Raw genomic sequence first — 15,460 nt, 5'->3', positions numbered from 1 at the left:
ATAAACAGCGTTTTAGAGATCCGTTAAACCAGCCAGAATATACACATAAATACATAGTTAACACTTGCCAAGCCATCCGCTTATCCTCTGGAGCGCTTCATGTCTTGCCTGTTTGGTTCGCGAGAACCATGGATATATGTGATAATAAATCACTTGGAACCAGCGGGAACTTCCTATGGTGGACGCTAGAGCCGTCTCTCAACGAAAGAGAGACACGGGGTGTTGTTTTGGCACGTGGTTTTAACGCTATCGAACCCCGCAGCGGAGGAGGAGTGTGCAAGGGGTGAGCGCAAGATTCGTTTTTGCACCAAGCCTTTCCGTGGTTTGCTGCTAATTAAGCCCTCTTTGAGATTGAATTCATTCAACATTATTTTGCCCTTGATGGGTAGACTTTAAGTTTAGATAAGGCATATATTACATGAGTAAGATGGTTATCAACAATCGCACAGATTTTACATTGTTAAAACGAGTGAATACACTTTACCATATCTATCTATCTATCTATCTATCTATCTATCTATCTATCTTCCTGCCTGCCTGCCTGTCTGTCCCCACCGAGTTCCCCATTAACTAAGCATGCACTTATCCTCCTTCCCTGAGTTCTTAGTATATTACAGTGTAAAGAAGTTACATCCAACATTAGTTACATCATATGTAGGGTAGTAAAATACTCTGTGGTTAAAGTCCACTTGTCACCTTATTAATTAAACTGATCCATACGTCTACTTCATAATATATCATTATTTTACAGTTTTTCTCAGTCGCTTTGGTACATTTCTCGAATCATCCTCGAAATTTGCAAAGCAGTGCATTTCTGAAAACAATTTGTACAAATAGAAAAACAACACCATGGATTACCTGAACAAGCCAGTCTCTTGCTCATAATCCTTAGTTCATCTCTCAAAAGTAAATATCTGTGTCAATGATGTCAGTGTCATCAGAATGACAAGTCCTTGTGTCATTGTGTACAGATAAGACAGTCAAATTGCTTAGTCATGTTGTCAATATATATTAGTGTACTCTGGAGGGATGTTCTGATGTAAACTATGGCTAAAGTTTTGAAAACAATTGTTGTGAATTGTAAGTTACACCTTAGTGTATGTGGGAGATTGATTGCAAGAGACTGGACACGATTCACAATTACGCTTTTACTGTTTGTACTGTAATTTGTTGACAGACCATGTCATTACAATACAGAAAGGAAAAGACAGCACTGCATAGCACGTAGAAAAAAACAAAAGAAATGTGAACACTCTCCTTAGGGAAAACTGTACATGCAGTGCTGTAGGAATTACAGTGCAGTCTTCCCACACCTCCTGACGTTCCTGTCTGTTGGGCCACAAATTCTCATCCACATCACAACGAATATCTTCTAATGGAAATATATAGAAATATGCTTGACATATTATGACAACTTGTTCAACCGTTTTTCATGTAAAGACTTATGCAGTAAACTAATAAATGTTAAATGTTGGGGGTGAGAGTATTCAACAGAGACCCATTACAATACATTTTGGTCAACATGACATAAGAAATTGATATTGTAGGAAAGAGCAGAGAATTGCACATAATCATTTGCATGCATGTACCAAAGCATTTGCAACTTGTTCAAAGAAATGAGAAACTTATTTGATGTGCACAAGTGACGCAATGATGTGAAGACTGAACAAGTAGTTTTGAGAATTTCAATTCTGATATGAGAAATGTACCAAAGCGACTGAGAAAAACTGTAATATTAAGCCGTTTATCATTGTTATCTCCACAAGCACATGGTTGTTCTTGTCAGGGACTCATCCTACCTCCCCTTTAGTCCTATTTGAATAGTAAAGAGCTACAGACGTCCACAGACATACATGGACATTGCATTGAAGGTGACAATAAGAACAATAAGAGGCTCGCTAATAAATACATGAAGGCCATGTAACATAAGTCGTGTCAGTAATGAGAAGCTATATTATTTAACGGGATGGAGAAGGACTAGTTAAAACTGCTCAGAAAATCTGTGGCTGTGAGTTTACACCCATAGCAGACCTGTATCAGGATAGGTTCAAGAACAAGGACCCCAGCCACCCTAACAGCAACCTTTTCCAGCTGCTGCCCTCTGGCAAGCGCTACTGGAGTCTGAAAGTGAAGACCAGCAGACTCAGAGACTCCTTTTTCCACCAAACTATCAGACTTCTTAACAGTAGATAAACTCAAGTATTGTTTGCCCTTATTTATTATGAATATGCAATACACTGCTTTTTATCACTGTGGTTTCAGAGTTACTCTCATAGTTATGTGTGTGTGTGGTTGTGTGAGTGCGCGTGTGTGCAAGTGGTCATATATATATACTTTTATAATATGTATGTATGTTATTTTAAAGAGGTGTTTGCTCAGTTAGAGATATATGTATATGTTCTTATCATTGCTGCTATCCTAATATTCTTAGTTTAATGTAGTCATTCCCATGACACCTTATGGATACATGCATTTTAGGCTGCTGCTGGTCAGGAGGGGGGGTAGAGACCTAAGATTGTTGCATGGTATGTAAATATGATATGAGATGCAACTTCAATAAACTGAACTGACTCAGTGCGATATTTTCGGTGGGGAAGCGAGAAAACGTATCAGGAAGTGGAATGGTGCATAAGGCCTCACTGGGAACCAGAGAATAAACTTAAAGCAAAAAATCCCAAAGTCTCTTTAAGAAAATATTTATAGGGACACGGTGTTAAAATGAACAGAAACATTTGTCCTCTTACAAGGCGATACAACAGGCCAAATCAGCCATCTCCCCCATGATCTGATCTGCAGTCGCCAATCAACAACTTCCTCTGAAACGGTGGGGGAAGGCGTCTGGAAGCGTCTTTCAACCCCTACGAGATCTCAGGAACACAGACTCTGGGCCCCCAGGGGGCCCGTCCAGGGACTGTGGGCCCCGTTTTGGGTCCCTTCCCAGTGCGTGGCCCTCCTTGGGGGGGGGGGGGGGGGGGTCCCTTTTCAGAATCTCGGGACCCAGAGGCCTTTTGGGATCCTCCCTCGGACTGTAGACTCTAAACCCCAACCCTGAAAGCAAACCCTGACCCTAAAATGAAAACCCTGATCACAAAACCAAACACAACCCTAAAGCCTAAATCCAAGAACAATTAACATGGGATAAGGTTTTCCTAGTCTCACTTTCGCCTCATATCTAAAGTCTGATGGCAGATGAGCTCAGATCTGGGTATTACACAGGATATATTCACCTGCATTCACATTTTATTTGTTTAGATCCATCATGTTGCTTGGGGAGGGTATCTGCAAGTGTGTAATTGGCGATCACAAACTTGGCCAGCAGTAGTAAGCTGTAAGTAAGTGTAAAGGCTTCAAATCAACACTGTTTAGACAGGCCACTGTAGCAATACACATTCAAATTCAAATCCACGCACAATTAAAAACCCCTTGGGGAATACTCGTCTAGTAATGACATTGTCAGAAACATTTATCAACTCCGATCGGTCTCTGTAATGTTTGTTACAAATGGTTTACTTATGACCCGTCGTCTACCATTCTAAGGCCAAGCTAGAGCACTACAGGAAGAAGCCAACCAACTAAATACAGAACCAATGTGTGCGTCATGCTATATCATCTGTGGCTAGGCGCTTGGGTCAAAAATAGCATATAAGATGTGTAGAATGATAAATAATAACACATTTGCAAAATAAAAACAGGAAATTCAGTTTATAAAAGTCACACAACAGCGTTTAGACAACAAACATAAGAATCAATGTGTTAAGATTTACCCTAACCCTATTAAATAATGTATACATTAATACCTTACTAAACATAAGCACCTTTATTAAACATAAACAGCATTAGGAAATTATTACTTGTCGTTTTCGTCAACTGTTATTTAACTGTAAACTGATTCATATTACTGAATTGTGTCTTGTTAATTAAATGTGTTAATCAATACAAAATTAATGTTCCCTATTATTATTATTAGAAGTGTTACTATTATAGGAGTGATTAAGGGGCACTAGATAGGCCTACACGGAAGACAAGAAGAAGATCTTGGTGAGTTTAAGAAAGATTTGTGTTATATATATATATATATATATATATATATATATATATATATATATATATAACACAAATAGTTATATATTAACTGTACGTTTGTGTTTTTCTTTTCATTTTTCAGCAATGCAGCGTTGTACTCTTTGACTCGTTCACAGACAGATTGTAACTTCCAAGCAGGTCTATGCTGCCTTGCTCTGTTGTCAGTACGGCCACTTTACGAACACCACAACAAAACCTTGAATGAAACCAAACACCGTCGTCACCGCTCATCAGGGGTCTCCCTCGCCTGCTGCTAAATACCCAGCACACATAGTCCCCTGGCCCTCAGGTTCAGACCCCCCAAAAAAGACCCCGCTGCAGAGGATGCCAGACAGACGAGCACCAGATCCCTCGGTAAACCCCAGAGGTCGTACATTTGTCGAATCCCCGTCCGTGTCGTAGAGTGAGCTCAACTTTGGAAACCCTCGGAGCGTGAGTGAGCATCCGCTGCCACGCTCCTGCGCAGGTGTGTCGGGTACCTCCCTCTGCTCTCGGCACACTCCTCCGTGGCCCTGTTCCTCCTTGTCCTTCTCCGTGCACGGAGCATGAGGCTTGTAGCTGACCGACTCCACGGGCCCCTCGGCGGGATGGCTCCGTTCCGTCTCCGCTGTCAGCCCCGGCCATGACCCCGGAGCCTGGATGGGCCGGGGTGGGGCTGTGAGGAGGACGGTGTCCTCGCGGTCCTCCTCGGGGATCTCCTCGATGGGTGAGAGAGGGGGGTCACTGTGGGAGTTGGGGCGGGACGGCCTGGCGGGGGTTTCGACGTCAACCCGCTAGAAATCAAAACAAAAACATAATCCTGATACTGAATACTGATTGATTCTCTCTGAAGGCTGGGATTATATATATGATATATTTCTGATGGGATGATTGAGAATATAGTTTCATTGTGGGGAAATGTGTCCTCTGCTTTTAGCCACCCGTCTCCGAGAGAAATAGGACACACTTTCCGGTCTATAGAAGTGGATGCATTTGTCAGTACTTGTCAGTACTGTCAGTATGCTTTAACACAAAATAGCAAAATATAGATAATAGTCGGAGTGTATAGCTCAGAGATTACCTTCAAAAGTGCATTGGCTTTACTGTCTTCAGGTTTCGGTACGTTTTCAACAAGCCAAGACGGTCCCCAGGAAATGCATGACTGTTTGATTCTGTAAAGTTGAGAAAGTTGAGTGTGTACAAAGGTTGCAGGGTGCACTGTGTGGAAGGTTTATGGAAAGCTTAGGGTTAAGCAGTGCTTCAACGCTGAGGCCAACATACTCACTACAAGAGTGGCAAAGAGGCAGCAGAATCTCCTTGAAAGTTCCAATAACAGAATGATTCATAATAACCATGTTTGAAAACTGGAGACAACACGTATTCCCCTTACAGAATGTCATGCAAGAGACTCTTGCAGAGATATTACTGTGAAATGCTGTCCCGCCTGTAGCTCACCTTTTCCTCACAGAGCTCCAGCATATAAAGATGAATGCAGCCACTGGCAAGAGGGTTATGGTGAGAACCAGAACAATCACCAATCCGGGGGGAGGGTCCGCTAGGGGAGAGCAAGAGAGATGGAGGCAAAATCAGTGGACAGATTCAGAGCACCATGACGAAATACTAACAAGAGTTTACACAGACGACTGATGAGGTGCAGACTTAGGGGGTAGGTACTGGGTGAGATGTTGCCTTACTAAAGACTTTTTTTACTTTTTAGGTGAATGATTTGTACTCTGAGGTGTGTACATGTGTACTGAATGTGTAGGGTGTGTGTATTTGAGGATGGTGGTGGGCTGGATGTGTACTGTATGTGCAGTGGACGTGTACTGGACGTGTATTGGACGATGGTGTACTGGAGGTGTCCTGGATGGGTACTGGGAAGTTCACTGGATGACGGTAAACTGAATGCGTCAGGATGTGTGCTGCAGGTGTGCTTGAGGTGTACGGCGGGAATGCACCTTTAGGATGTGTGTCCGAGGGCTGACAGGAGACCCCCTCTCCCTTCTGTCCCTCTCCGGCTGAGTTGGTGGCAGAGAGACCCAGTATTACACTGTCTTCAGCACAGTCAAGCCACAACCGCCGAGGGGCCGAGCCAGATGCGCTTACTTGAGAGAAATAACAGGGCAATCCCACCATTCAATGATCAATATTATAAAATGAGTACATTAGTACACAAATGATTAAATTTGATGCATGCAAAATGGAATGATGGGTAGCTTCGTCTATGTAGAATGGCAACAGGTTATCTGGCAATAAGGTTGGAACTATTTAAATAATACCCATGCAACATTATAAACCTTAAATAGTTTCACATTTCCTAATTTTTCAATGTCATTTATGGTTGAACATTTTCTTTAAGTTAAGCTCTTAGTCCAGCATGCTAACCTATTCATGCTAGAGATATTCTGTTATTAAGGTTAACAGAAACCGATGAATGGGTTTTATCTACGTATGTTTTATTCTAACATGAAGGATGCCACGCAAAACAACTGAAAAGCAGTTAAAACATGTTTTTAACCGGTTTGTGAGGTAACACTTTTCAAGAACCAAGCAGAGAAAACTCAAAAGTGTGTGAAACAAGTGGTGACCTACACATAAGAAAATGACTTCTTCTTTGTGCAGCATGTGGCCACGGACTGCGAGAACATTCAGTTGTAGCCACATGGCTTCTCATGCAAAGAACTTCCTGTTTGTGGTCAGAGAGCTCTAGAATAGTCTATGATAGAGAATGAGCACTGAACATGTAAATAAGAAAAGAACGTTTAGGGTTGAGTTCCTTCTGTTTGCTCATAACCGCCTGTTTGGCTTTTCATTTTTCAACATAAGAACTAAAACGTAAAAAATAAATAATAATGGTGCTTTATTTGGTCCTTTTCCTTTTCTGTTACTTTAAGTCTTCCATGAGCACTGATGATGCTTTGTGGAAAGCAATACTGAGAAGCGTGATGACTGAGTATGTGGCGTTTACCAAAACAGTAATATGCCCCATGCTGTAACGGTAAGCACCTACACTAGTGCATGTAAATGAGCTTTCTGCACAGCAAAACTCCCATGCAGGTAAATCCCATACAAGAGCAGACAAAATTTTTCTGTGTACGTGTGTAAGGACATGGAAATTCTGCTTATAATAATACCACTCACACACACACACACACACACACACACTCTGCAAGCTAGCAGCAAGCTCTGGCTTGGAACTCCCTCCACTCTTAGTTGGTCTGTACCACTCTGGGCTTCTACTGCAAGTAGCTGTACGCACGCTCACGCTCACACTCACACTCACCACAAAGCCACCAGTCAGTCTAGAAGCTTACTATTGTGTTCCCTGCGGCTGGAGGAATGCGTGCGGACATAGACGGTGTAACTTGTGATGAAACCTTGCTGCTGGGGTACGGGAAGTTCGTCCCACTGAATGAGGACACGGCCGGCCTTGTGGTCCACCACTGACGCCTTGGGCCCTGACTGAGGCTCTGGAGCAACACACACAAGTATCATTGTGTATAATTGATGATAAGGTTGATATTGGTAGACACACAATAACTGAATATGGTCCAAGAGAGGTGTTATTCAAGTAAAGATATTTGCAGATAGTGAGGCGGAAGAGTGTCGTGTTTTAAAGCTTACTCATTTCTTTGGAGTACACCAAAACTGAAGATGGCTTACTGATGCCCATAGTGGTCAGAGCATACACAGAGACGTTGTAGCGCACACCGGCCGTCAGACCTGGAACAGGACAGAAGGAGAGGCCCAGAGGCAGTGGTCTGTTACTCATTTCATTCATTTTTACATATATTTATAATGTTCTTCATTTCAGTTCAAACTTAAATATTGTATTTTATTTTATTCTATTTTAATTATATTGTATTTTATTCTTTCTATGGCACGGAATGTCACGCAAACATTTCGCTGCATATCCTGTATGTGTATGTGACAAATAAAAACCTTTGAATCTCCGATTTCTCACTATGTTGTTGTTATGGGGGCGAAGGCGGCAATGAGTTTATATGGCATGTGTCATGCACCAAATGTCCACTAGAGTGCACTGTTTAATCAGGCATAATATTCTCCAATAACCATATACCCAACTATGGAATCCCAAGTTCCACTTGTTTACGTGAACCACTACACGGCCATTATTAACGACTTGGTGCTTTGTAAAATTGAATTCCACTTCATTAGTTTAATCAAATATGCCATACTAAATGTAGTGCAAATATATGTGACGTTATTATACACAATTTATAACCTTTTTTTTTTTTAACCAAAGCTCTTCACCTTCGATCAAGGTCGTGTTTCGACCTCTGGACTCTATGTTCCAGCGCAGCTCTGCTCCGCTCCCACTCGTCCATTCAGTCACGTAGCCGACCGGTTCCTCCGTGGTGCCGGAGCCTCCCGGGCCAGAGGGAGTCCCGGACCAGGAGAGAACCACTCCTGCAGGGAGCGTCGTTGTCGTCACAGCAGGCCCAGGGACCCCTGCAGCGAAGCACACACTAAATATAAGAAACCTTCCAGAAACAAAATCCTACATACTTACATCCTACATACATTATAAATCATTCATTATCCCTTTTAAATACCCCCCCCCCTGCGTACTATCTAATCCTGCATATTATATATTATTCATATTATCGTGTCGATCAACATCATCATTTTGTCATTTTGCATAGTGTAATATTATGTAATGTATGTAGTGTTACATCACATAACAATGCATTTAAATGTAATGTATGTGATGTTATGTTTCACAAGGAAATTTGATGTACTGTTATAAAAGGTAATCCAATTTCAGAAACTCGTTTCAGAAGGTAATGTCTGATGCATGTTACATTCACATGATAATCATTCACAATGGTAATGCGCATTCAATAACAGTTATATTTTTTGTTATTTGCGTTTAAAAACAGTGTTTTAACATGCATTCAGTGGAAAGCAAATTGCTTGCTACATACATGCTTCTGTATGGAATCAAACTCGGCTCTCACAGAAGAAATTATGTTCTATCACTCACAGTACAATGATTGCTAAACTTGGGCACACCATTCAGCTCAGATTTAGCGTTTTGAAGACGCATTCACCTCATAAATCCTGACACGCTGCTCTCCCCTGCATGACCATACACGTGCTGCTCTGAATAACAAAAAGGTATCGGTAACGGCGATTCTGGTACCGTATAACTTGGTATCGGATGTAAACCAAATTTTGCAGCCCATCGCCCACCCCTAAATCTGATGTCATGTTATCAAAGGTAATGTAACGTCATGGGATGTTATGGTTCACAAGGTAATGTGACGTCATATTATCAAAGGGAATGCGACGGCACGTTATCAACGGGAATACGACGGCACATTATCAACGGGAATGCAACGGCATGAAATCAAAGCAAACCGTGTGTCACGTCACGTTATGCGTCACCAGGTCATTGCGTCACGTCATGTCATAAAAGGCGCCGTCATATTACGGCACAGTACCCGAGGGCCTGAGGTGGACGGCGGCAGGCGGGGAGCGGCCGTAGGAGGTGACCGCACTGACCCACAGCGTCTGAACGTCCGGAGACACCTGGACTACGCACAGGCTCCAAGCAGGCGGGCAGAGGACAGCCTCATGGCTCCCCGCGCCGCCCGGGAGCACCTCGTAGTGCTGCAGTGCGCCGCTGTAGTCCTCTGGACGAGGCGGCTGGCGGGGGGGAAAGGGAACCTAGATTACTGAGGAGGATGGGTTTGACACATCCCGGTCGTTCCAGCAGCAACAAGCCAAGGAGTTTGCCACGTACGGTTGGTATGTAGTACACGTGCACAGTATCCTGGTTACTGAAAGGAAACCCGCTTTGTCTTTTGTCTTTCCTCGTTTAATGTTTGAACAATGACACATGATCAATACCTTCCACAAAACAGTCACGTTCTGCAGTTCACTGTCGTCGCGGGGACCGAGCATCCTCCATACTTGGAGCTCCAGGGAAGGACCTGAGGCACCGCAACAAGCACAAGACAGGTTCAACCTCTTCGCCACACTGCGCCGTGTTCCTGATTCACATAAACCTGCACTATTTAACCGTTAACTGTTTCCTCTATAAATCATCTTAATTGGTCCAGGTAACTGATGTCCGAAAATGAGTCATACACTGCCTATCAGCTGACGACGCAGTCCAGTCATCGCAAGTACACTTTATCACTTTACACTTTGTCAATTTATCACCTTCCATCTCAAACACAGACTCTGAGAAGTGTACTGTGCAGAATTCACCCACCACCACCACAGCCTCCACCTGCATTGGTTCTGCTCTGTATTGTATGCAACCTATACAATGGGTCGAGATATCTGATGTACCCCATGGGAGATTGTATAGTGCTCCCTGTATGCTGTGTTCTGTACCTGGCATCTGCATGTCATGCTTTAAATCTTACAGCAGGGAGCATAAGGAAGGGACCATACCGCCAAAATAAATTGCATTACCGTTTCATGAAATAAATGTTTAGATCTATGACATGAGTGATTCCTGACAGAAAGTATATAGCTCTGGGTATTGCTACAACTCAAGCACTTAGAGTGGCAAATGGGGAAACTTACATGGCGCAGGATTAACTACTGCTATCAATATTATCATGATTAATATTATTAGCATTGCTATAGTGTTATGAGTATACTATTCATAATCTTATAGCTATTACTATACTCTATAATTTAATGCCATCAATCAAGTAGTTAGTAGCTAGCTTGCCTTTGCCGGGGCTCACCCTCCTGACAGATGGGCTCCACTTGCTGCAGCGAGGCCTTTGGGAGGAGACGGGCGGAGAGGTGGGACTGGACCTGGATGTGCCGGTGGGCCCCGAGGTCAGACCACCTGCATGTGCGGCGTAGCAAGCTCTGGCTTGGAACTCGTACTCACTCAGGGCATTCAATCCCTCCACTCTTAGTTGGTCTGTACCACTCTGGGCTTCTGCAAGTAGCTGCACGACACACACAACCACCCAGCCTTTCAATTCTAAAGAGATCAACGGTCACATGCCATGGATGGGAAATCATTTGAAGGTCGTTGCGACGTTTACCCAGGAGGAGCCGTTTCCTGTCCGGAGTCTGGCTCGGTACTGCAGCGGCTCGGAGGACTCTGTGCTGTTACAGCGCACCGAGGCACTACAGTCCTTGCCAAACGTTATGTTCACAATGCGTGGGGTCGCTGGTACAACTGAAACAATAGAACAGCACACACGCAGGTAAAACATGTTTTTTTCCCTGTTACAAATACTATCTAAAAGAGCAAGCCCGGGGGAGTGACCCTCCCTACAAAGCATAGAACTGACAAATCGCTAAATCCTTACTCTCAGGTAAAACAATCCTACCACCAAAAATACAAACCTTAAAGCCAAATCAAAATAAGAAAGCCTGACTCTAAAACCAAACCCTAGAACCAAAAATCATGCACTGAATCAGTATTTTCAGGTGAAACTATCTAACGATTTCATTTCTTAATAAACCCCTGACCCAAATAGGAGGCAAACCCCTGAAAACAAACATTAGAACCCTATCCAAACCCCAAAACTGAATTCAAATAGGAAATCCTTACCCCAAAAGCAAACCCAAGAAGATTGAAGCCAACCCGGAAACCTCATCCAAATCAGTAACCCTAACCCCAAAACCAAACAATTAAAACCAGAAACCAGACCCTGAAACCTCACCTACATATGAAACCCCTAATACCAAACCCTAGAACCGAAAAACAAATCCATAGCAAACCCTACCCCTAATACCAAACCCTAGAACCAAAAACCAAACCAGTTGTTAATATTCATTTTTTATGATGTTGCCTCTGAGAGCTCACTAGGTTTTCAAATGAAGCTAGAGGCAACTAAACAGGTCAGGTTAGTCATAATGTTGTCTCGGATCCATCCTTCCTTTGTTATAGCAAAACCTCTTGGGGGAGACCACACAGAGCCTGGGCCCCACACCAGAAACTACAAGTTGAGGAGCTACACCTCGTTCTTTTTTGGTTACAGAGATATTCTACCGAAGAAAATTAAGTGGTGTGAAGTGAAGAACTTTTCGGATTTAAGTGTCTTTCTAAAGTGGTCAGTCCACAATGGATCTGGCTAAAGGTTGAAGTCGCTCTCATAGTGATTTTTTTCTTAATAATTATCCACTTATTTTTATCCACATACAGATTAAAAATCTGCCTGAAGCTATTGTGTGGTATTAAACACACCAGTGTTGTCTGAGATCATTCTTATCTTTGTTTGAGAACTTTAAAGTAAAAGAAAAATTCACAATGCACTACTGCTTGCCGATTTTGTGTTCACCCATTCACACTTACAGATCCCTGCCTCCAGCAACATGATTGGTTGAATTATATATGAAGCGAAAGGAAGTGAACCACCCTTATCCACTCAGTTTTGTGCTCGCCTGGCAGACTTTAGATATGAATCAAAAGATATGAGTCTGATGTCTGTTTTGTGAAACTAGTCATAATGCAATTAAAATGATCTTTGTTTGCATTCTTATATAAAGAGATCAATATCAGTCATAATAGAGATAAGATGCTTAAAATATCTTTATTGTCTAGATATATATTTATGTGTGCATGTGTGACACACACACACACACACACACACACACACACACACACACACACACACACACACACACACACACACACACACACACACACACACACACACACACACACACACACACACACACACACACACACACACACACACACACACAGCTTACCAACATCCTTGACACAGAAGTTGAAGGGTTCTGACTTTGATGCCCCCATGGTGTTGTAAGCGGTGATGGTCAACTGGTAATTTTCATTCTCATCCAGCAATGGTTTTGGCACCGTGCAATTCGCTCTCTGTACATGAACATTATGTATTTGGGTTCCATTTGCACTGTGTATAAGGCATACAAAGATGTGATGGTCAACATGATATACAGAGTGAGAGTACATAGTGAGACAGTTTATAAAAAATTATAATGTTTAAGATAAAAACATCAGAAGGCTAAATGCCCAGCCATACATTCTGTATAGAACTAAAGAGTCGACAGAATAAAGTGTAACCCAGTACCTGCTTAGAGAAATATTGTAGCTAGTGGATAGGTATGTATTCTGTCCTTGGTCCCACCAGCAGTCTAACACTCCAGAGTCCCGTGATGTCTCACAGTAAACATTGCTAGGCTTATCGGGAGGCACTAAAATACAAAAACAGGTTATCCCATGTCCATTGTGCAATATGAAACACTTATTATATTTAAGTTGTTTGTTATACTTCGTACATACATCCGCCACGGAGAACGAGTCCACACACTGTATGGGTCAGGGGTGCCTTAAGCATTATGCAGCTCACAAGAAGTTTAGGTTTGTGCAGGTTAGTCAGTCGAAATCTGGCTGTTGTACAGTTGATGCGTTTCTCTGGCTTCAGAGAAACAGCTTTTCCTCTTTCGGGATCCTTTAGCAGCAGTGTTAAGGGGAAGCTAACAGGGAATTAAGAGTATGTTTTAACATGGAAATAGGAGTCATAGTGCAGATGAGCAGTACAAGCATGAGCAACACACACACACACACACACACACACACACACACACACACACACACACACACACACACACACACACACACACACACACACACACACACACACACACACACACACACACACACACACACACACACACACACACACACAGGCTTTACCTCGTTGAACACACACCCTCTGTGAGGCGACAGAACACGGTCAGGTTTGAACCCAGCATAAATTCCTGAGCTGGCACTACGGTCAGAATGCCCAGGCACTGAACTTTTGTCCCCATGGTATATATCAGGTGCGAGCCTGTAACAAAATCACACCTCAAATGAACGCTTGTTATTATAGGATATGATGGTGGGTGGCGGATATTCGTGTACTGTATTTAAGGCGGTTTGTCCCGATGCAATTTTCTTTCACGGAAACTAAATAATAAACTAAACTAAATCCAACTTACCCATGAGGTGGAAAATTAGAAGAACCCGAATTCGTAATCTCCAAGTCGATGTGAGAATATTCATCATAGTTCATCTTCTCTGCTGAATTCAGTGGGACACTTGTCTTAGAATGTAGCTGATATGTTGATGTCAAACATTCCAGAAAGAAAATCCACAAAAGTATGCTCGGCTGCACTGAATGTCTGTTTAGCCTAACGTAAGGACTAACGTAACGGACTGTCTACCCAATCATGTTTAAAAAAACAAAACAAAAACCGTGTAGGCTTTTTTGTGCGTCAGTAGATCTTCAATTTCTTCAGCAAATGAGTCACTCTTCTGATCTTCATATTCGCAACTGTTTTTCCATGAAATAGTCCTGCTCGATGAAAGCAGGCTGGAGGAAGCCTTTTTCACATGTGACCAACGAACGACCCGACATCAAACGCAGATACTTGGTAACGATTTAGTTTCTTAAATGACAAATGACCTAGTTTGGTGGTATTTTAGCAGATGCAGAATCTTTCGCTCAACGCTCCAGTTTGAGCATTGCAGTTGGCCTACTTCGGTAACCCCTTTTATTCTTTACCACGAAAATGTTATTTAGCCTAGATTACTTGGGTCGTGGGTGGCGATGCAGAAAAAGTTGCAAATGATCTATCCTTTACATGTGCAGGAACAAAATAGCAAAGTGCTGCAAGTGGAAGTCCTACATCTTAGGTAGCCTACAATAAAGGTTGTGTAGTAAACAATTAAGCCTAACCAAGTATACAAAGGAGATTCCGTTTGGTTTACACTGTTAAATGATCCCACCATTGATTGCCATTGTTTTTTGGTGGGCGTAGTTTCAGTAATAGTATACCCTCTACACCTGGGCTCATGTTTTGAAGACAGGCAAGAGTGACATTCCCCCCCGCTCCCCGGTCGTGTGTGCGTGCGTGCGTGTGAAGAGAGATTATGACTGGTGTTTTTGATGTATGTGTTGGTTTCCTTTTTGGACTCCTTTATCGTTTTTGGTGTAGGCTCCCACTTAAAACAGTTTGGTTCTAGCCCAGCCATTTTAAGGGTCATAATGGAGGACAATGTCCCATTTAAAGCCAAGCTGTTGCGTGTAGCGGTTTTGTTTTAGCCCGACCATTGAAAACACTTGTAGCAGAATCACGCGAACAAGCTTTTTTCATTGCTTGTTGCGTTACATCTTACCCAGATACACTACAATGCTATTTTCTGATTGGCTATTGTGTAGCCCCTTCTCTCGGCTGGTAAGTGGCGGGCTGCGATTATAGAAAGCCAGGGGAGACGCGCCTGTTCCATGGTGAGAGCTAGAGAAATCATGTTGGGTGCTGCGGCAGCGGCATACAAGTTATTTTTCAGCGTGAGAAATGCCATGTGTGGCGGGAGGGAGTGACAAAAGACCGAAATGAGTGACTGTCACGCTCAATACGT

The 15,460-nt window shown here is 42.8% G+C and overlaps 1 protein-coding gene across 1 annotated transcript; it reads right to left on the bottom strand.

The window, feature by feature from the left end:
* Nucleotides 1–4,123: 4,123 nt before the first annotated feature.
* Nucleotides 4,124–14,191, bottom strand: LOC311353127 (interleukin-12 receptor subunit beta-2-like). Its single transcript, XM_084472951.1, has 16 exons — nt 14,038–14,191; nt 13,751–13,886; nt 13,337–13,530; nt 13,125–13,248; nt 12,784–12,947; nt 11,106–11,242; nt 10,778–11,006; nt 9,940–10,082; nt 9,531–9,735; nt 8,338–8,535; nt 7,687–7,785; nt 7,377–7,532; nt 6,021–6,167; nt 5,518–5,617; nt 5,144–5,234; nt 4,124–4,856 (listed from the first exon to the last, which is right to left on the bottom strand). The coding sequence occupies exons 1-16, from the start codon at nt 14,102–14,104 to the stop codon at nt 4,314–4,316; spliced, it is 2,733 nt and encodes a 910-aa protein (XP_084329077.1). The 5' UTR covers nt 14,105–14,191; the 3' UTR covers nt 4,124–4,313.
* Between the last annotated feature and the right edge of the window lie 1,269 nt (nt 14,192–15,460).

Source organism: Micromesistius poutassou, assembly GCF_964030765.1.
Source record: "Micromesistius poutassou genome assembly, chromosome: 9".
NCBI classification, from domain to species: domain Eukaryota; kingdom Metazoa; phylum Chordata; class Actinopteri; order Gadiformes; family Gadidae; genus Micromesistius; species Micromesistius poutassou.
The sequence above is the reverse complement of the archived record's forward strand: the minus strand, read 5'-3'. Positions and strand labels throughout refer to the sequence as shown.